This window comes from Vidua chalybeata, chromosome 17 (assembly GCF_026979565.1).
Source record: "Vidua chalybeata isolate OUT-0048 chromosome 17, bVidCha1 merged haplotype, whole genome shotgun sequence".
Classification (NCBI taxonomy): Eukaryota; Metazoa; Chordata; class Aves; order Passeriformes; family Viduidae; genus Vidua; species Vidua chalybeata.
This window is the reverse complement of record NC_071546.1, coordinates 877742-899926: the sequence shown is the minus strand read 5'-3', so window position 1 is coordinate 899926 and position 22185 is coordinate 877742. Positions and strand designations below refer to the sequence as shown.

Sequence of the window (22185 nt, the reverse complement as noted above, 5' to 3'; positions counted from 1 at the left end):
AGGAGACTTTGGCCACTCATATGGGAAGGCTGGTAGAAGAGGGAGAACACATGGTCAGTGCTTAGTCTTGGATTGGTGTTGGCTCAGTTGTGGAATTTCTGCCGATGTTCTTGGCTTCTGCACAGATGCTGCGACTCCTGGAGGAGTCCAAGCAAGAGCAAAATGAAATAATGGCATGATGTGGACTCAGTCTGGTGTCAGGATAGCTTGTGTTTTCAGAACAATAAAGATAAATCCAAGGGAGGAGGATACTAACCTAATGTGCCTCAAATTGTGTAACTGAAAACGTCATTGCTAGCAGCAGATGCTGTGCAGAGGATGTGCCGCAGCAACTTGGGCTGCTCACGGAGAGGGACAAAGCACAGCTTTCAGCACTGTCTGCTTGTCTCTTGAAATGCAACAAGACAGTTCCTAGTGTCTGGTCAGCCTGCCAGTGTGTGAAGTGTTGGTGTGCTCACCACGTGTGCATGGTGCCTGGCACTAGGAGCTTGCTGAGGAGGTTGTGCCATGACCTCATGGAGGACTTGTCCTTGGCTGCTGAAAGTGCTTGATGCCTGTGGTGCAGGGGTGTTGCAGGCTGGCAGCATGGGGGTGGGGCACACATCAATTAAAAGGTGTAAAAAAGCATAAAAACTTGAGCATGGAGAATGAAAACTCCCCACTTGTGACCATGGTGGTAAGCCTGCAGTGCTTGCATGATGTGCTGGTGAGAACATGTTGATTTCCGTATGAAAACCATAAGCTTATTTAGAAAATTGGGCTGTCTCATTTGAGATTAGAGTTCCTCTTTAATCTGCAAATTCTTAATTAGTATGGAAATAGCTTGTTAAGTGGGGTTCTCTGTGCATATATATCTGAATAGCAGTGCAGTGGTGCTCCTGCTCCTTAGCAGGTGGTGTGCTTCCCTTTAGGATGATGGACTAGTTCCTGGCTCTGAGGCCAGGCAGGATGCTCTGGATGCAGCAGGCAAAAGCAGACCAGCACCAGGCAGACATGATTGTGTCCCTTTCCTCCTGCCCAGCTTGTTCCCTAGGAGATGATGGGAAGAGATACTTGCTCCACAGGATTATCACAGAATCACAGAATATTCTGAGTTGGAAGGAACCACAAGGATCATTGAGTCCAGCCCTTAAATGAATGGCCCGTATGGGGATTGGACCCACAACCTTGGCATTATTAACACCATGCTTCAACCACCTGAGCATTATGAATAGTACAGTGTGTTAAATGCCACAGGTTCCCTGGTGTCTGGGGTCACAGCTGGCTGCAGTGACTCTGGTCCCTGCCAGCACAGTTCAAAGGAGCCTTCCACACACTGGAATGGCACGTCATCCTGGGAGCTGGACCAGAGCCCCGCGAGGACCTGGGGTGCTGCCATCCTCTCGAGGTGCCCTCTCTGCAGCCAGCTCTATATGCAAACAGGAGACAAAGGGCTTTCTCTTGACACCTGTAGGGGCTTTGGAGGGCCTCTTCTTGCATTTGGAAGACTTTGCACATGGTTGGAGGGGCTACCCTGGTTAGAATCACTGAATCATCAAAGTTGGAAAAGCTGTTTAAGATCATCAAGTCCAATGGCCTGCCCAGCACTACCACTGTAACCCCTAAACGACATCACCCAGTGCCCGATCTAGCCCCTTCTTACATACATCTTGGGATGGTGACTCCACCTCCCTGGCAACTTATTCTGGTTCCTGACCACCCTAACAGTGATTTTTTTTCTAATATCTAACCTGAATCTCCCCTGTCTCAACTTAAGGCCATTTACTCTTGTTCTCTCACTGCAGGCACAGCAAAAGAGACCAGTCCCACCTCACTACAAGTCCTCTCAGGGACTTGGAGGGAACTATGAGTTCCCCCTATGAGCCTTCTCTTTTCGAGACTGAACAAACCCAGCTCCCTCAGCCTTTCCTGCTAAAACATTTTTTATAGACCCCTCACAAGCCATGTTGCCCTTTGCTGCACATGGTCCAGGGCCAAAATGTCCTTTTGTCCCCTTTTGAAGTGAGGTGCCCAAAATTGAACATAGTACTCAAGGTGCCTCACCAGTGCCAAGTACAGGGCATTGGTCACTTCCCTAGTCCTGCTGGCCACACTATTCTTCCCATTGGCCTCCTTGGCTACCTGTGCACACTGCTGGCACCCCCAAGTCCCTTTCTGCCAAATGGTTCTCAAGCCACTCCTCCCCCAGCCTGGAGCTGCAGAGGGTTGCTGTGACCCGAGTGTAGAACCTGATACTTCACCTTACTGAACCTCATGCAGTTGTCCTCAGTCTGTTGATTGAGTCTATCCAGGTGTCTCTGTAGAGCCTTCCTACCCTTGAGCAGACTAAGCAGATCTTGAGGTTAAACTGTCTCCTCTGGATCTGATATCCCAGCCTTATTTTATCTAGAGAGATGGCTCCAGTTCTGTGGAAATGCAGGGGTGTATGGTGGGTGTGACACTGGCCCAACACCAGACACCCACAAAAGCTGCTCGCTCACCCTCTCCTGCTTCAGCTGGGCAGAAGAGAGAAAGAAATTAACAAATGGTTCATGAGTTGAGATAAGGCCTCTGAGAAATACTTCAAGGGCAAAACAGCCTTAACTTAGAGATACAAGGTAAATTTATTACCAACAAAGTCAGAGGAGGATAATGAGAAATAAAATGAGCTCTTAAAACACCTTTTCTTCCCTCAACCCCTCCCTCCTTTCCACCAGCCGTGCAGGGAAACGGGGTGTGGGGGTTTGGTCAGTTCATCACTCAAGGTTTTCTTCCACTGCTCAGGGAGAGAAGTTGTTTCCACATGAGACCGTGGGGTCCCTCCCGTGGGAGACAGTTCTCTGTGAATTTCTCCAGTGTGGTTTACCAATCTCACGAGCAGCAGTCTGCCCAAAACTGCTGCAACGTGAGCCCCTCCCACGGGCACACAGTCCTCCCAAAACTGCTGCAGCGTGGGTCACTCGTCCACGGGGTGCAGTCCTCCAAGGACAGGCTGCTCCAGCCTGCAAGCAGGGGCCCTCTCTCTCTCCACCGGGTCTCCCACCGGATCACAGCCTCCTCCAGGCATCCACCCACTCCAGCGTGAGCATCTCCCCCACGGGCTGTGGGTGGATCTCTGCATCCCCTGTGAATCCCCCTGGGCTGCAGGGGCACAGCTGCTTCACCGTGGTCCTCACCACAGCCTGCAGAGGAACCTTGACTGGCACCTGGAGCATGTCCTCCCCCTCCTTCTCCACTGACCTTGGTGTCACCATGTTGCTTCCCTCACATGTTCTCACCTCTTCCTCTTCTCAGACTAAAAGAAAAAACTGTGCACCTTTGTTTTGATTTTCCTCTTAAATCTGTTATCACAGAGGCGTTACCGACCTCTCAAATTAGGCCAGCTTTGGCCAGCAGCATGTCCATCTTCAGAGCCATCAAGGACTGGTTCTGCCAGACATGTTGGAAGCTTCCAGCAGCTTTTGTGGCACCCCTGCTACCTAAAACCAGGCCATGCAAAACCAAGACATCTGGGAAGAAGAATGTCAGGGTACAGGCAGAGGGCTGCTTTGACAGTGGGGGCCTGGCTCTCCTTTCTGCTGGAGAGCCCAGGAACATCCCTGTCCCTCACAGCCACTCTTAGGAGCACTGGACGTGTGGCAGAGCCCAGCTGCCTATTCTCTATCCTGGTGAAGAAGCTGTGCTTGGTCTCCTGCTGTTGCTGCTGAGGCTCATGAAGCAAGGCTAAAGGTCATTCCTGTGGGCAGCTGGCTCCTGGCACTGGCTGCTCTTCCCTGCCCGCAGCCTTTGTCCTGCCAGCCCAGTGCCACTTCCTTGGGATCCTGCACTGCCTGAGTGCTGGGTGCCTGGGAAGGAACAGGTGGAGTGGTGCCAGAACAGCAGCCCACGAGAGCAGGGGCCAGGGCTGTGTGACAGCACCAGGGCTGGTGGCAGCAGGGCCCTGCAGCCCTTTGCTGGGCTCTGGAAGCAGCAAAGCTGAGCTGCTCACTGCAGCACTAAATGTCTGGGCATCCTCCAGCCCTCGTTCAGCTGCTGCAGCTGCCTGAGCTAACACTACAAAAGGCAATGAGTATGCTGGGGCCTAGGCCACTCAATGTGTGTGATGCACAATATATGTTTTTTTATTTGATTCTTTATTAAAAAAAAAAAAAAGTGTCCTGAAAACCTAGAGTTGAGTGATAGGCCGCTTGTGGCCACGCAGTGAGAGACTTCCAGCCTGGTCTAGCCCCATGATGAGGAACTCATAGCAAGGTATTTATTTTGACCTTATCTTGCCAGAAGTTTTGCTGCTGTACAGACAATGTCTGAGCCTTTCTCCTTCCCTGGCATTTCTTGGGTCTCAATGAAACCTCCTGTGTGCTCCATGTGGGACCTTGGGTCTGCTGGATAGGAGCAGAGGGCTACAGATGCCCCCAGTCTCTCTGGGCTGGCGGTAGCCCTTCCCCAGGCCTTGAAGGTGGACAGAGCTGCACTGGTGAGATGCAGTGGTTCCCAGAGCAGTGCAGATCGATGCTACCAGTGTCATGCTTTCTTGCTATGGGAGAGTCCTCTGATGCTGGATTCTGTCCTGGCGCTGTCCCCACAGCTGTATCAGCTGGAGACATGCACAGGCACCTTAGAGTTATAATGCTAGGTGCCAGGGCTCAGCCTACAGCTTGGAACTTGTTTTGGTAGTGTAAGTTCTGCTCTGGCTCTGAGAGCAGCAGGTTGGTTGGCCTGCAAAAACCTTTGGGGTGTGCCAGGTTACTTACGTGTCACAGAGCGATTCTTTGGGACAAGGCAGTAGTGGGGAGACCTCATTGAGCACAGAAGGCATCCCATGCCTTGCCAGGGTTCTGAGGGACTTGACAGCCTTTTGATGATGGAATGAAAACAGAGAGCAGGAAGAGAGTGCTACTTCCCACAAGAGCTGGGGTGCCCCAGATCCGTCTTCTGGGTTACTCCAGCAGACTATTGATTGAACATTCAAACACACTGCAGGTTCCCCAGAAGTCAGAGGAATTGGTATTAATTTTAACATAATCCTTGTCATTTGCAGAGGTGGTGAACACAATGCTGGCTTAATTAAATATGGACAATAATATCTGGTAGAAAAGGTTTCAGATCTCGGCTTCAGTCTACCCTAACTAATGGGACCTCATTAGATAAGTGAATATAAAGCGTCCGTTTTGGTTTGGGTCTCTGTTTACTTTTAAATGCTGCAGTATTTAAAATTGTCAAATCAGCACTTCCATGAGCATTCATTTTGCAAAACTAAATATTGGGTAAAAGTTGTAGACTAAAACAATAACATTCCTCTGTATAAATTAAATCATACTTTGAAGAAATTAGTAGCCTAGGAGTTATGTACAAAGAAAACCAACAATCATTGTTGAAATGAAATGCAGAATGTTACTGCTACTCCTGCTGTCTCACATACCTTTGAAATAAATTTAACAAGACCCTTAGAATGTATTTACAGGTTTACAAGTCAAGTTTCAGAAAAACCAAATTATGTCAAAGAAGATACTATAAAGCAATGAAAAGCATACGTACATTTTCCTTATAACCTTGGGATTTTACTCCTTAAAGTTGTTAAGTTTCCATATCAGTCTATTTTCAAGGTAACTGTTTATCCTAATAAATTTAGATACATTTCCCCTTTGATTACAAATAAAGCATTGCACCTTCAAGGCTTATAATCTTAAACTGTGGTGCCAGGTATGCACAGGTCACATTGTACTCATTGTCTCAAACAAGGCGAGCACAAACATAATAAATCCACTCAGACATGTAAACATTCAACCTGTTATCCAACTGCATAAACACCTTCCTCCTAAACCAAATTAGTACCTCTATGTTTGCTTTCATGATCTTAGAGTGTTCTTTTGGGGACATTTAAAACAGTGTCTTTGAATTCTAAAATGTCATAAATATTAAGAAAGTCTATGTCTCAGTGAAGTTGCCTTCTGTCTGATGCAGGAAAGCAACAGGAAGCTGTCACAAAGGGACTGGCAATACTATGTATTGCCACCTCTTTTCACTGGGCAATTGGTTGGGTCACTGACAGGGTAGATTGAATTTATAACACAGGGTAACTTGTTTATAGAAGGTCCGTCACTGAGAAATATTAGAGATATGGTTGAAATTAAAGTATTAAAATATTAGCAATACAGTTGGAATAAAGGCATCCCCTTTATTCTTAGCAAGAAAAGTTCCTTTAAAGCAACATGCTAATGTCTTCCCCACTAAAACTTCAAACACTACAATCTAGAGATGGCAAGACTGCAATAAATTCTATTTGATCTAATTTTAAACCGGTAATGAATTTTAGTCCTCTATACCAAATATTTGTGTTGTGCAGATAGAAATAAAAATTAAACAGTTTTTGTGTCCTGTGTAATCATCTTATGTTCTGATTCATGACTTTGGAATACTAAGAATTTTACAAGACCTTTAAGGATAATAGCTGTAGGAATTGCATAAATATAACAGAAAAGGTCGAATTCAAGAACAAAGCAGTCTCTTCTATTCTGGACTTATTTCAAACTTTCATTCTAGGTTTTTATACTTCCACGATTTATAGTTTTGGGACTCCATACTAGGCTATCTTTGTAGGCTGACATTAATTGCAGGGGACATATGGCGCAGTACAGGGATTTAGAAATATGTGCCTTGGGATTTACTTTGCATGGTATATTTTTTTTCTTGAAGGATTATTTATCAAATTGAAGGTGGCAAAGCTAAGTGTTATGTTGCCTTTTTCCAGAGTTATTACAAAGTATGTCCAGTCAGATATTGGGTTTTATCATCTGTATCTCCATTAGTAAACATCAGTACTGTAAGGTGATGAAGTCCAGGTAAATATTACCCTGAATATTGTATGAATAGAGTATATGTATCAGTATGACTCCTTTTCAGAAACAGTTTACTATGAAGAGTCAGGGAAAAACATTCCAAACTTCTAAGCTTTATAATAAAGCTTTCCACTTACAAGCATATTTAATGGTTTCCTTTTGGTGTTGTCTCAATAGCCTTCTAAGCTTTAGAGCTCTATATTGTCAGTCTGGCTGGTTAACTATAGATTTGATAATTGCCATATAAAATAAAAATAGGCAATCGCTCCTATCCTTGAATAAAATATTTGCACAGTTTTAAATGACCAAGAACAAAACTTAATTTAGATTTGGAAATCCCATAACTGAAACTAAGATTTTTAGAAGAGAAAAATAAATACCTTAATGCTTCTTTTTCTTTGGAGAGTAAAAACAACCTGGAAAATTACTATGAGCTCTATACAGAAAATAATTATTAAATTAAGTTACAATCCTTAAATATTACACAGTTTTCTGCTGAAATTCTAATACACATTTGAAAAGGAAAGGATCCAGTGCTGCCAATCATAACATGAGGACTAAACCTGTCATAGGTATATACAGAAACTAATATTAGAATGGGCGCCTGTCTCCATGGCAACCATTTGTCCTGTCCAATTCCTGAAAACCTTACCAAAGGAGCTTTTTAATGTGTCTCAATTCCGTGGGAAGACTTTCTGGGTTTGCCCTGCATGCTGGGTGTCTGCACGGCCACGGTGGGTGGCTACAGTGGGCTGCGGTGGCTGGATGGCCCTGCCTGCCACCCCCCTCAATCTCGGTGTCTCCCCAACGCGGCTGTAACCACTCGGCTGTGCTGCTGCCTCTTCTTGCTGCTGCAGGAAGCAGGAATGGGATTGCGGCTGTGGCTGGAGAATCCCCCCCGCCCTGGGGGCCGCGGCCTCGGTGCTGGCTGGGATGGAGACCGCAGTCGCAGCACTGGCTCGTCAGCAGCGGCTGGCTGGAGCGGCGCAGACTGGGGCCGTGCCTTACCCCCAAGCGGCGGTGGCGGCGCAGCCTCGTGACCGCGAAGGTGCGTTGCATGGAGGGCAGGAGAAGGTCGCTGTCCTCCGCTGACTGGGCTCCCCTTGTCCCAGTGCAGTGGCGGCTGTTCAGGCCTCCCCAAGATTGCATCACTTGGTGCGGCTGGACCCGCCAGGGTCAAATGGAAAATTGCAGCACAGGGCTCAGGTAGCAGCAAAGGTGTTATGTCTTGTGTGTATGTCGAGTCCCTTACCAGTGTGTGTACAAGGGGCGGTTCCAACTCTGGTAGTGGTGACGGCAACGCTCGTGGCACTGGGACTTTGGGATCCTCCATCCTGCTGCTACTTCCAGGAAGGACGTTGATATGGCCTCTGGGTATCTGTGGTGATGTATCTCCAGGGTCCGCGCTCGAGTCGCAGCGGCTAGTGGGCGTGCCCAGTGGAAGCTTTCAGACCCAAGCCAATCAACCCTGGGAGGAGGCAGTGCAAGCGTGTCTGTGGTGGTGAAGGACGTTTTGGTGTGCGTGCTTGGGGTGGCTGCAGGGCGCTTCAGTTCTGCGAGGGCCGCATGCCACTGCGGTGTGGCTGTAGAGCCAGCGCGGTCAGGCATGATTGCAGAGTGCTCGCCTGACAGTGGCACAGCACGGCGCAGCAGCAGATGTGGCTTCATGACTTGATGTGGCTTCGCAGTGGCTTGGCACAGCATCGCAGCGGCTTGGCTCAGCTGCGGCACTCTCCGCTGGTTGAGGCGTCCCGGCATGGGGCGGCTTCGTGGTGTGGCATAGTTTGGCGGCACGATGCAGCTGTCTTGCCCATCCTCCTGTCCCACGCACCCGGTGTGGCACCCCTGCCTCCTGCTGCCTCGCCCAGTGCCCTGTCTTTGCTGCATGCCTCAGTGGGTGGAGCCTGCAGCATCCCCACCATCGTCCTTGCATCCCACTCGACTTTTAACTGTTCCAGCAAGTCCAGTACAAGTCTCCAGGGCTTTATAACGTCCATAGTGTCTGTAGCAGTTTCCAGAGCCTCTTCCACAAGTCTCCCAGGGCTTTATAACATCCATATCCAGGCTTCTAGAGCCTGTTCCACAACATTTACCCCTCATTCAAATAAAAAGAGGGTCCATACCTTTACCACAGGGTCTTCTTCTACCGAAGCCCATACTCCCATATTTCCTGGCGGCTTCTTCTGTTTACAAAGGGTCTGGACCAAAGCGGCTTTTCCCGTTGCTCTTCGCAGCTTTCCACGCTGCTCAAAGCTATACCTGCTGCTCCGCTGGGACTACCATAGCTCTGCCCTCCACTCTCCGCAGCTCTACAGGCTGAAGGCAGCTTTCCCTGCTGCCCTCTGTCTCCCTGCTCTACCCGTGGCAGCTGTTGTATCCTGTTGGAGGTCACCACTTGTCACAGTTTTGGAGAGAGGCACACCTCAGAACACACCAAAGTTCATGCGACAACAGCCAAAGTTTAATGTTAGGTGCCTCCGTTTATAGGGGCTTCAAAATTTCCTGTGCTTACACACCTGATTGGTTGGGATCTTAGCACCACTCAGCTCACTGGCCAATGATATGTCTGCATTCATAATTAAATGGGATTGCCTGGGGCCCCTGTTTGAATTTGAATCCGACCTATTGTTATCATACCGAAGGACTTGTTTACTTCTGTTCTCTAGGGAACTTAGTCTGATTGAGTTGGTGTCTGTTATGGCCGATTTATCTGCACAACTTCAGACCAGCTGTAGCTGTCACATCATGGTGCTGCATTGCCACAGACCCCTCATTGATCCACTGGGGAGAAAAGTGTGGAGACCTGGTCGCCCCTGGCACTAAGGTGCTGCTAAGAGCTGGACTTGAAACCACAGGCCCTCTGATCAGGCCTGCTGTGCAGGAGTTGCTTAGAAATGACCCCTCCCTCAGCCCATCCTCTCTGTGGGCTGCAAGGTGGGTGCCACTCATGCGGGGTCCTCCCCGCTGCGGGGGCACAGGCCTGGGGACACAGCCAGCCCGGCCCCAGCACTGCACCTGGGGCTGCTTGTGGGGAGACATGGCTCTTCTCCTCATTGCTTGCCCCATCTTTGTCTCCATAGCAGCTCTTCTGTGGTCACAGTCATAGGGCTTGCAGCCCACGTCAAGTTCCCGCATCCGTTCCAGTCTATTTCTGCTGTCATTGCTGCTTGGCAGAGGCTGGTTTGTTTACTTCCCTCTGCTGCTGCAGGGCTGGCAGCATCCAACAAATCTCTCAGCAGGGCCTGAGGCTCTGAGGAGTTGAAGTGTGTTCTGTGCAAGCCCCAGACGTGCCACTTCTTGCCAAGACTGTGGCTGCCGTGTTGGTCTTGGCCGGTGGGTTTCAGGCAGTGCTGAGCTGTGGCGATAGCTGTGATTGGGCTCTTACCGTGGCTCAGCAGAGCAGATGTCCCCAAGCTTGTCCCTGAGAGTTTCATTCTGACAGCTTTGTTGCTCTGAGCAGCCCCGGGGTTGGCTCAGCCTTCTGGAGGGGTGAATGGAAGAATGGAGTGCCTCAGATTCAGCAGTCTCATCATTGTGAATTTTTTTTTGTGTTGTGTCTTGCAGAAATAACATTCATCCCAGATTTGATGATAATGAAAATACAGAAAAAAGAAAAGCAGGTTTGTGACCCTCTCTCCTTCTCCCAGTTCAGCTGTCAAGGCCTGAGGACCATGTCCCATGTGGAAATTGTTGCAACTGATATGTGGTGGGAAGGAGGCTGGGCAAGTGTTGTCTTGAATTTCCAGACAGGGGTGCAGCTCAGGTCAAATTTCAAGAAGCGGAGCTGCACCCCAGAGTGGGTGAGCCTGGTGGGACCATTGAACAAGGTGGGGTTTATCTTCAGCAGTAGACATGCTCTTGACTTGGTGCTGCCCCAGTGGAGGAACAGCCCTTCTTTTTGTCTCAAAAGTCCACAGTATTGGTTCTTGCTGTAATCTCATTACAAAACCACATTTGCTCTGATTGCTGTTATTCACATGATACACCAGGACTAATACCAGCTGTGAGGTTCAGGAAGATCATGTCTGGGAGCTGTGAGAGCTTCGACAGGAGGGAATTTTCTTCCCTTACTCATTTCTGGATTGCTGCATTGGATCATAACAGTCTGCTGCTCCCAGAGGAGATTTATGAGTCAGTGGTCTCTGTATTAATTGTGTGCAGGGGAAGAGCCTGACCGTTGGCACTCTGCTGAGGGGAAAGGACCTGTTACATACATGGAGAGCCACTCTGCCTATGGGGCTGAAATATGACTGGAGATGTAAAACAAACAGGTCTACCTGAAGCTGATTTGTGTCTGTGCTGCTTTTAATGGGAAACCATTAAAGTTAGCACTGAGTGATGGGATAAATCTGCTAGAGAGCACAAGGCTGTGCCATTTCTAACCAGCTCTGAAGCAACGTGTGCTACTCAGGGCACATCACAGTGCCATGGCAGGTAAATGGGAGGAGGAAGGGAGGGAAGTGTTTTGAAGAGGTCAGTGTGCTGTTCTGGGCTTGCAGCCTGCAGATATTTAAAGGTGTGTGTTCAGAGCACCAGTACTGTAGGAAGTAAGTGTGTCCTAAAGATACTGTGAAGAAGCAGAGCCAGCCTCAAGGTGAGGAAGAGGAGGAAGGGATCATGGAAGGTGTTGTGTACCACCATGGCTGGATTGTTCCTGATGGGGCAGAGCAAAGGCCTGGAGGAGAGCAGGATGCTTTGGCTGATGATCTCCCTTCTCTGATAGCAAAGCCCAGGTAAGAAATTCATGCCACTCATTGGGCTAATATAGCAGGTTTGGGTGCTCCGGAAATGGGATTACTGAAATGGCATGGGGTTTAAGCATGGCAAAACCATCCTCCCCCACTATTTGGAGATTTTAGAGGGCTCAGCTGAAAATTGTTTTCTATAGGTGTTGCTGCAGATAAAATCTGGGAGGGAGATAAAGGCATGTGGTGTCAGCAAGGAGGGGTAGAGTTCCAGCTGCTCATCTCCTGAGCTCTCTAAGCCGGCAGCAGTGTAGGACAAACCTTGCAGCATGTCATGGGGTGGGGTGCAGCATTCCCAAATTCAGTGTTTGGAAGAAAGCCTGGCCAAGCAGGGTTCTTGTGGGCATTCTGGGTGCCTGGTTGAGGTGGTGAAGGGGTAGGTGACTCCCTGTAATGCTCAGATGAGCAGCACTGGGGGCAACACTCACAAGGGATGGCATTCCACATCACTCTGGACACCTGAGCCCAGGAGTGCCCACACCTTGTAAACAGACTTCTCATGGCACCAAGAGGGGCTGTTGCCTTGCATTGAACAGTCTCTCTGTTCAAAAGCATTTTTTTGTGGTTCCAAGGCTCTCAAAAGTCATGTATTTCCCTGCCAGCCTCTCACCTGCAGAAGCTCCGTGTTGGTCATCATATGGATGTAGGATCAGGCCTAAGGATGAAAAGGTTGGCAAAATGCTGGTACTCTTCATATTGGTGAGGGATGGCAGGGGAACTGTCATCTGCCTTTGGGGAAAAAATATTGGATGTGCTCTCTCCTTTCCCTAGCCCTTGGCTGTCCTAGGCCAGTGTTTTGTCTTCCCTATGTCCATTGCTAGTGAATTAGGAAACCTAGGCTGAAGAGATGGGGTCTCAGAGTGGGCTGTCTGGAGAGGAGCTCCTCTGTGCGCTCCCTTGGTGCCCCTTGTAGCAGTGGTTCTCTTCCTGTGCAAATTATGATGGGTTGGGTTACAGGGCACTGCCAACTGGTTCACTCGTCTGAGGGCTGTTGTTAGCAAAAGCAGGGGCTGTGTTTCCATAACTCTTTTTCCTTAGTAGTGCACAAAAATCTGGTGCATTTGTCACCAAGCTGTGACTAACTTGTGAAACCTGTCACTTGTCTCATGACTTACAAGTTTTCATGCCAGGGTGCCTTGTCTACTGGTGGAGGTGGGACAGGAGTGCCTGGTTACCCCCAAAAGCAATGACAAGTGATGGATTTCATTTGAGGGCTCAGCACCATCATTCCCTGGGCTGTCTCTCTTGTCTGTGTACTGCTTGTCCCTGGGCATTGTCCCTGGTCTTCTACTCTTTATTTCTGCCAAACTCTGATTTGTTAAATAACTAGAGAAATAATGAACTAAAATAAATGCAGTTATCCCACAGTGCCTCTAAATCTCCTTATTCTACAGCTATGGAAATGTTCCCATCCTGCATGGACTGTGAGAGCAGAGCAGAATTGCATTGGAGACAGAGATGGAATGTCCTGTGACCCCTTAGCCTTCTCCTGGAGGGGTCTTCTGACTTTACTGCCTGGGCTTGGAAGTGGCAGGAATGGCTAGATCCCCTGCAGTGTGTGGACAGCAGTGAGAGGCAATGGGGAACAGCCCAGGGCTGCAGGTATCATGTGGCTACTGAGTAGCCCTTGCAAGAGGGCCCTGGGAGCGTCTGGGGGAGCTCTGCTTGCCCTTGCTTCAAGCACTCACTGCATAAAATGTTTTCCTAAATTTTATGGGTCTGTGTATGTGAAAATGAGCTTTGCTGTCTCACGTACTGCAAATGCAGTTGGGGGTTTTTACCAGAGTTCCCCGAGGCTGGAGCGGGCTCCTGAGCAGTAGGAGCAGCAAAGGGGGCAGGGCCGTCCAAGCCCTAGGGCACTTGTTGCTCTGTCCCAGGCTGTCTATGGCCTTTTTTTGTCATGGTGAGACTGTCAGATCTGATGACCCCCCGATGTTGGATGGGTGTAGTAGTTTTGGGCACTCGCTCTGTAAGGGTGAAGGGCAGGGGGAGCAGTGAGCTGTCAGGGTGCCGTTCTCCTGGACACACAGCCGCAAGTGCTGGGTCTCCCCCAGGCTCCAAGGGCTGCACAGGTTTTCATCCTGAGTGGAGAGGACAGCCTGGACAGCCCAGGGCAGCAGCATTGTCCTCTGCCCCACCCATACCCTCTGCTAGGGTGGTGGGAACGTGTGCCCGCTGCCAGGGCTGGCCTTGTCACCAGATGGAGCTTCCTAGCTGTAGTTGTTGAGAGCTGCATTGTGGTGGAGCACTTTGGGAACTGAGCCAGGCTCCACCTCCATCACGCACGCACCTCCATCATCCCATGGTGACTGCAGAGCCTGCTCAGAGACATGATGGAAGGTGGCACTTGTATATTTTTAGCTTCTTGTTGCATTGGATTAAGAGCTGGAAACAAGGGGTGCAGACACTGGGCAACCAGAGCACAACAGCCCATGCTGTAGACACCACTGGTGGGCATGGGGCTGCTGGAGTGTTTGGCTCACCAGCCTGACAAAACCCTCTGTGTGAAAGGAGCTGCCTGTTCTGCTCCTGTTGGGCTCTGCAACCACCTGTGTGGATAGACTGGGCTAGTGAGGGCAGCCTGACCATCTCAGGGAGGCAGAGCTGTGTCATGGTGCCCATCTTGGGCTGCTGTTGGAGTGGCAGGCTGGCTGGTGGCTTCGGTTAGTGCTGAGGGGGGAAATGGGCAATGGGGGAACTGGGCAGCCCTCAGGCATCAGTCTCTGCCTAAAGAGCATGAAAACCTTTGATGACCCCTGCAGTCAGGGTCCCTGTGGACACTCCACATAACAGATCCTTGTGGGGTTTGATACATGCCCTAGACCCAAGTGCAGGCTTCTCCAGAGCTCTCCTGGCACGCTGCAGGAAAGCTTGGCCAAGTGTGCAGCAAACGGGGCTTGAATGGTCCTAGCAGCTGGGTGCAAGGTGGCATGTGCTGCTGGCTGATGAGGCTGTGGTGTGTGGATGTTGTCTGAGCCTGGTTGACAGGGGAGGTGTTTCTGCTCTTGGTGTTGTGACCATTGGAAGAGCTCATCTGTGGCCTTCTTACTAGACAGAGCTGCCATTCAGATCCTGAGGCTGTGGCAGAGCTTTTCCCTGCTGCTCTTGGGGAGGAAAGCCTGTAGGATTGATTATGGGGTCGGCATGAAGCTTTTGGTCTTTTCTCCTTCCCACATCCAAACTCATGGGATAGTGCAGGGTTTGCATATGGATCAGGCTCCAACACCCAGCAGTGCGGATGCAACATCTCCTTCATCCCCATCACATCTCCTGGCAGTGCTGGCATGTGACTCCTACCATGTGGGTCCAGAGGAGCTTCTCTGCTCCTGCCTCTCACAGATTATTATTATTATTATTATTATTATTATTATTATTATTATTATTGCTACTGCTGCTGCTAAAAGTGCATAATCTGTGTAAATCAGCGTTTCCTTTATGGAGCGGCAGATGTTGCTTCTTCCCCTCCCTGCCTTCTCTTTGCAGTTCCCTCTTTTCCGCTGTTGTTCCCTTTGCAGGTACCTGTCGCAGGCAGGTGAGGCTGCAGGTTTTGTCCCTGGCTCACCATGGGCAGTCCCACTGACCTTGCCCTAAGCAGGTGTGGGGAAAACATTGCTGAATTTTACTGCTCCTCAGCTCCCATACATGTACCAAGGGGAGTTTGTAAACTGTCCCTTCACATGCCTGTGCACCCAGCTTTGCTGCGGGGCTTGCAGAGGATCCGGGATGCTGTGTGAGCCTTGTGGGCTGGAGCAGCCAGTGCATCCCACAGACTCAGCAGTTTGGGAGAGGGGAGGGAACCCTTCGAGTAACAGGGGCAGGAGCTGCTTTGCCTCCTACCTCCTACTGCTCTGTGGTACCTCTGATGCTACGTGCTTCCTACTGCCACCCCACAGCCAGTGGGGGTGGAAGAAGTGCTGAGCAGGATAAGGCAGGTGGCCTGAGAGCTGGCACAGCCTACCTGCGAGGAGAGGGTGACTTGCACCTGTGCCTTAGCTGGGCCAAGAGAGCTTTGCAGGGGGAGGATGGCAAAACTGAATTGTACAGAGTGTGTGACAAGGAGACCCCTCACACCTTGAGAAGTAGAAGCCACTTAGGAGGGCAGCAGGATTTAACCAAAATCAGTGGTTTCCCCAATACCTTATGAGTTTGTAGTACTGAATGCCCCCAGGTGCATTGGCACCCAGGGTTACAGGTGGGTTCATTGTGGTGTGGGTGCAGCCTGTTACTGGACCAGCCTGGGCAGATGGTGTACAGAGATAACTGCCTGCCCTGCCCCACTCCTGCCTTCTCAGGGTCAGCATTTCCCAGAGCAACTCCTGGCTGGTCTGGAGCAACCCAGAGCAGCCTGCCTTGCCCTGCTGCAGCATGTCCCAGGGCTATGATTTGCCAGGTTTAGGCTCCTGCAGCTACATGTGTTCCTCTCCTGTGAAGGGGGTCTGAGTGTGGTGGTATGTCAGTGCTGGCTGTGGCTGCAGACACAGTGACCAGTAGCCCAGTCACAGCAGCGAGCAGCCTGTTTGCTCATGGACACCTGTATCTCAGGCCACTCAGGCCGAGGTGGCTGCTGCAGCAGAGTTCCCTGCAGTGAGTGCTGTGTCCCCATCACTGTGACACCGGCCCTTCAGGCTCTCAGCCTTTGGAAGCAGAGGTGATTTCCCTTGCGGCACGGGGACAGCAGCCGATGTTCCGGCAACAGCTGCACAGGGACAGTGAGCTCCTGCCTGCCATGAGGAACCAGCCGGGCTCCTGCAGGCAAAGCAGTGAGGGTGCTTTGGAGCCATGCAGGAGCACAAGCTGGCTCTGCTTTCTTAGACTTTTCCTGTTGATGAGAAGCCAGGATAAACTGAACCTCATCAAGGGATAGTAGAAAAAACACATTCCCTGGCTCATGGCAGTGCGCCAGTCTCTCGCTGCAGACTGTACTTGGCAGCACAGTCCTACATGCATGGTCAGAGCTTGCTGTGGGCTTCAGGAGCATAACATGAAGCATTCTCCCCTCAAAATGGACCAAGCAGCTTTCTGAGTATGGTTTCTAGGCTGGCAGCACTTGCTGGGAAGCAGCCTGGTCTCCCTGCCTCTCTGTGCATGTGTTCCCTCTGCGAGCCCTGGCTGCATGCCTGGGTCCCACAGGATGGCATTTGATGGCCCGTTCATGGCAGGGCCTGCACCAGAGGCTTCTGGTTGCTCCAGATGGAGGCAGTCACTGCTGACTGGGACCAGCACTGCTCCTGGGACACAGCAAGCTCTGACACCTGATGTCCACAGAGATCCCAGGCCAAGGTGCTGACTCTGAGTGTTAGGGAAACAGACTTCCAGCTCTTCAGGGAGATAGTCAGTGGGATTCCCTGGGAGACTGCCCTCTGGGACAAGGGACTGGGACAGAGCTGGCAGATCTTTAAGGAAGTGTAGATTGGGTATCAGTCCTTGTACTGATCCAGACTAGGGCAGGAACAGCTCGAGAGCAGCCCTGATGAGGAGGATTTGGGGGTGCTGGTGGATGAGAGGCTGCACACGCCCAGCCAGGTGTGCTGGTACCCAGAAACCAACCATGTCCTGGGCTGCATCAAAAGAAGTGTGGGCAGCAGGTCAAGGGAGGGGATTCTGCCCCTCTAGTCCCCTGAGGTGAGGTCCCATCTGCATCCAGGGCTGCATCCAGCTCTGGAGTCCTCCACCAGGTTGGTCAGAGGGATGGAGCATCTCTCTTAGGAGGAAAGGCTGAGAGAATGGGGTTTGTTCAGCCTGGAAAATAGGAGGCTTAGGGGTGACATAATTGCAGCCTTCCAGTTCCTAGGGGGCACTTACCTAAAAGAGTGATACCCAAATTGCCTGGATAGAAACTTTGTAACACAGGTTTGAGTATTAGAAGCAAGCATTCTTTATTGCAGCATGCTGGTCACTCAGGGGGATCCTTCCTCCATTTCAGTGGGATGAGTGTTGGGTGGACAGGGTTTTTATCATGCACACTGATTACATATTCATTAGCTATCCCCACACTTCCTTGGCTTTATTTTACATGGTTGCACCCCTTATCAGCAGTCCTTACATGGTTCTTTGGGGTCTATCTTCAACTTCTGGTTTCCATTTTAGGTGGCTGTTTCTCAACCCCTGCTTTTGAGTAAGCACAATATCGTTGTTTTGCCTAACTTCTACTTTACCAGCCTTGTAGAGCTGAGCTGGCATCCTCATTGCATTTTGCATGACTTCTGTTTGCTTAAGTTACATCCTTTATCTATTTCTACAAGGCTGTGCTGTTGTGTTCTACTGTCCTTGACAAAAGTAAACGTTGTTCTGTTCTACTGCTCTTATCAAGTGAGTAAAATGCTATTCTGTTCTACTGTCCTTATCAGGGGTACTACCTAAAGGGGACTTACAAGAAAGATGGAGAGGGACTTTTTACAAGAGCATATGGTGTCAGGACAAGGAGGAATTGATTCAAACTGAAAGAGAGTAGGTTTATATTAGATATTAGGAGGAAATACACATATATAGATACATATATATAATATTAAATATTAGGAAGAATTTCTTTGCTGTGAGGGTGGTGAGGCACTGGAGGGGGTTGCCCAGACAAGCTGTGACTACCCCATCCCTGGGGGTGTTCAAGTCAAGGTTGGATGGGGTTCTGAGCAACCTGGTTTAGTGAAAGTTGTCCCTGTACATGGCAGAGTGTTGGAAGTAGATAATCTGTAAGGTCCCTTCCAACCCAGGCCATTCTATGATTCTAAATTGTTGCAGCTGGTCCCCATCTTGCAAGAGCTGAGGAATGCGAAGGCTGGGACTGATCCCGTTGTGCAGCCAGTGGTCTCAGAAGCAGCATCAATAGTGCTGATTTTCTCCTGGTCCTGAATAGGTTCCCTTTAATTCCTTAAGTGCCCTGTGATGGCTGGTCCATGTGGTGGGATGTGCAGTGTTGGCTGCTCCAGCAGCAGGGACCAGGGCTGGAGGTGGCTGCACGTAGGGAGGGATGCTGGTGCACCCTGCTTGACTGACGCCAGCCAAGCCTGCAGCCCCACTCATGGGTGGCTGCAGGGGCATCAGGGGCCTTTCCACTTACAGTCTGTTTCATTTAATGCTTCCATCTAATCCAAATCAGAAGTCCGAGTGTTACAGAGCATCCTGTGCCTAGACAACCCTGGATGGGCTCCAGTCCTCAGCCTGTAAGATGTAAAGATTTGCATTTCTCCCACAGCTCTGAGGTGTCTTGAGGAACTGGATGGTGCCGAGGTTCTGCAGAGCCAGGGCATTCCTGCCAGAGGCACTGGCATCTCCATCTCAGCACCAGGGACGGGCTTGTGAAGGAAGCACTACTCCTGGCCTGGGACAGCCGTGTGTGTGAGGTGGCGGGGCAAACACTGCCCCTGGCCCCACAGGCACAGGAGATGCTGCCCAGCACTTCTGGGCCGCTCACCAGCTGCCCCACAGGTTCCCTACGAGGAGGTGACACCTCCAGGCCAGTGCAAAGGGCCCATGTCTTGTCTCATGGCACTGCCATCAGCCCCCAGTTGCAGGACCAGCTTTCCAGCCCCAGTTGTGCCGCTGGGCTTGGTCTGGTGCTGCCCTACCAGCCCCCTAGTGATGAGCAAGCCCAGCAATGGCCACTGCTTCCCTCTGGTCATGGCTGAGCCGTGCGGTAGGAGGAGCTGGGGCCCTGGGGATGGGAACTGACCGGTAGAGCAGCTGAACATGTTCCTCTCCCCACCCGTGCAGCACACAACTGCATTTCTACCTGCACCTTTGTGCATCCCTTGCTCTCTCTTGCTCCGGCAGCTGCTGCAAGGGATGTTTCCGGTTCCCATTGAGAATTGTCACCCACAGCTCTCTTCCTTGGGCTGTCCCCTGCCATCCCTGCCAGCCTGGGCTGCTCTCCTGGAGCAAAGGCTGCTACACATTGAGCCTGGGCCCTCACAACAGGTGCTCCTACTGCTGCTTGAGGAGAGTGGGGCCCTTCAATGCTGCTGTCTGGTCATGCCTGCTGGGGCCAAGCATGCCCAGGAGGCAGCTCAATTCCTTTCAGTGTTCAGTGCTGGAAAGTTCACAGGAAATGAAGGAAGTGCTGAAGGAGGAAGAGCAGCTCTTCTTTCCTGGCCTGGAGGGAGCCCCGGCACACAGCAGCTCCTGTGAACAGTGCTGGTCTAAACCTTCTCTTCTGCCTCAAGCTCTGCCCCAGATGAACCTGGGAACCCTATTTTTGTTTCTGTAGGCTGCTAGACATCTCTAATTCCCTCTCCTTGCCCTACTGGGACAATCTCTGGCTTGGGGCAACAGGCAGAAAGTGCTGTGGATGCACAGGTTGCTCTTGCTTAGCCAAGTGGAGTCTGGAGTGTTTGATCGAAGGCAGAGCAATGTTTGGGGCACACAACGGGGCCAGCCACCTCTGCTGGGACGTGCATGGGCTAGTGGGGAGCCAAAAGGCCTCTGTCAGCCTCTGTTGGGCAGAGACGGGGGGGTCTTTCTGTTAAGCTGCGTCTGTTCATGGTGGCTGTTAGCCATAGTCCCCATGGTGGCTGTTAGCCATAGTCCCCAAATGCTGAGGGATGCTGCCATGCTGCAGTGGGTGGTTGGAGCCTCGTGGAGCTGTGGTTCCCCTTGGACACCTGCTGTTTACAGCTGTGGTATTTGCTTCATCTGTCACCTTGTGTTCTCTCCGCAGCTGCCAAGCTTAAAAACACTGAGCCTCTCCCCAATGTCGTCTGCCTGGGAGTGCAAGACGCAGGACACCTTTGCCAGCAGTGAAGAGCAGGACAAGGTGCCCCACCAGGTGACAGTGACAGCCACAAACACAGGTGGCCAGTGCCAGTGCCCAAAGGAGGAGCCCAATGGGGCTGCCCAGAAGCGGACAAGCACCCAGAACGGGATGCAGGACAGTGGGGGCACGGGGGTGAAGAAGAAACGGAAGAAAAAGGATCTGGGAGAGCAGGAAGGGGGAGATAAAGCAGCTGTGGAGGTGAAACCAAAGAGGAGGAGAGAGCCTAAAGAACCAAAAGAGCCTAAAAAGGTGAAGGAGTCTAAGAAGCCGAAGGAGCCTAAGCAGAGGGAGGTGGCTAAGAAGCCCCGGAAACCTCGGGAACCCAAAGCTCCAAAGGAGTCTAAAGACAAGAAGAGTGGCTCTGAGCCAGCCCCTAGATCAAGATCCAAGAAGAGCAGGTGGGTGGTGGTGTGGCCCTTTCCCTATGCCTGCTGTGGACAGGGCTGTGGGCTTGCATGAGCTGCATCTGGGAGAGAGCAGCACTGGGTGTGCAGGGTACTTTGTCTGAAGGCTGGATGTGCTGGTTGGGATGCCAGGATGAGCTCTCTGGCCATGCAGAGATGGAACAGGCAGGTGCTCTTTTGGGGATATGGCCCCATGAGACTCGAGATCCATAAGAGGACCGGAGAGTCTTGGCCTCTCCTTGGTCTGGCCTTTGTGCTGAGCGTCCTGGGCAAAAGGGACTTCAGGGAGATGTATCACCAGGACAGTGAGGTGCTGTGTGGCAGACGGCCTGTCATATATGATTTGGGTCCTGGGCAGAGGGTATGTGAGTGAGAAAAACCTGGTTCTGGATTGTGTGCAAATGAGGGCCTGTGCACACCCAGGGCCAGCAGCCTGCCTCCCCTTGGCTCAGGTTTGGGAGGATGGTGGAGCAGATCCCAACCCCTCTCCCTCTCCTGGAAGACTCGTCCCTTCTGGCAGCTGTGGAGCTGTGCTGACAATCAAAGCCAGCCAGAGGGAGGCCTGAGAACTCCCTTGTACTGCACAGGCCAGCACCACTGCCTCTGGTAATTCCTCAGCCTTTTAATTAACAGGCTGGTTGGCCAGAAGCTCTGGTTTCTTTTAATGGACAGTGTGTGCAGGGAGCAGAGTAGGTCTCAAAAGCACCGATTTAGTTTGGTCTTCCACAACCTTCCTCCTTCAGAGCTCACTGACAGCCAGATCCTGGAGAGGCCATGGCTGTGGAGCTGCCACTGGGGTGGCCTTCCGTGCCATTGGTATGGGCTGGTTGTGGACAAGAGGAGATGTGGGTTGCTCAGCAGGATGAGAGCTGGGTGCCATGTCCTCAGCAAATCCCTGAGCCGTGCAGTGCTGTCACTTGTGTTCTTCCTTGAGCCCAGGGCTCTGCAGCTGTTCGTCATGAGTTGGTGAGCCAAAGCAGATGGAGATGGGCGGACCAAGCGGACAGTGCTGCAAGGGTGAGGGAAGGGCTCCTCCAGGCCCCAAGGAAGGCTGCAGCAAAGGGATAGAGGTGGAGAGGGAAGGAGAGGGGCTGCAGGCAAGGAAGGGAAGGATGAAGCCCATGTGAATGCAGCATTGCACCCCAAGAAGGGTCCTGGGATGAGGGATGCAGCTATCAGATTTTCCTAATGACACTTCTGCTCCACCAGTAAGGACCTACCATACAGGCAGTTCACAGAGATCTGCCCCTGCAGTGGGACCTGTGAGACCAGACCAAAGAGGGGGAACCCAGGGGAAGAGCAGGCCATGGAGGTTTGTGAAGGCATTCATGGCTCTCGTAGGTCCTTTGGCCGCCAGCAGTGCCTTTGCAGGGTGCTGACCATTACATACAGGGCAGCTCGTGACTGTGCAACCTGGTTGTGAGTAGCTGGTAGACACACAACCCTGCCAGAGATGGGGCTCATGGCAGGGTAAC

At 51.2% G+C, this 22185-nt stretch overlaps 1 protein-coding gene across 8 annotated transcripts in view; it reads left to right on the top strand.

The window, feature by feature from the left end:
* Positions 1–22185, top strand: part of CHD6 (chromodomain helicase DNA binding protein 6) — a 92240-nt gene that overhangs the window by 26886 nt on the left and 43169 nt on the right. For all 8 annotated transcript variants that reach the window (XM_053958178.1, XM_053958174.1, XM_053958177.1 and 5 more), the window contains exons 2-3: positions 10380–10435; positions 20211–20704. In XM_053958178.1, coding sequence (XP_053814153.1) covers positions 10403–10435; positions 20211–20704 — 527 coding nt within the window. In that variant the 5' untranslated portion in view covers positions 10380–10402. The remainder of the gene's footprint in view (positions 1–10379; positions 10436–20210; positions 20705–22185) is intronic.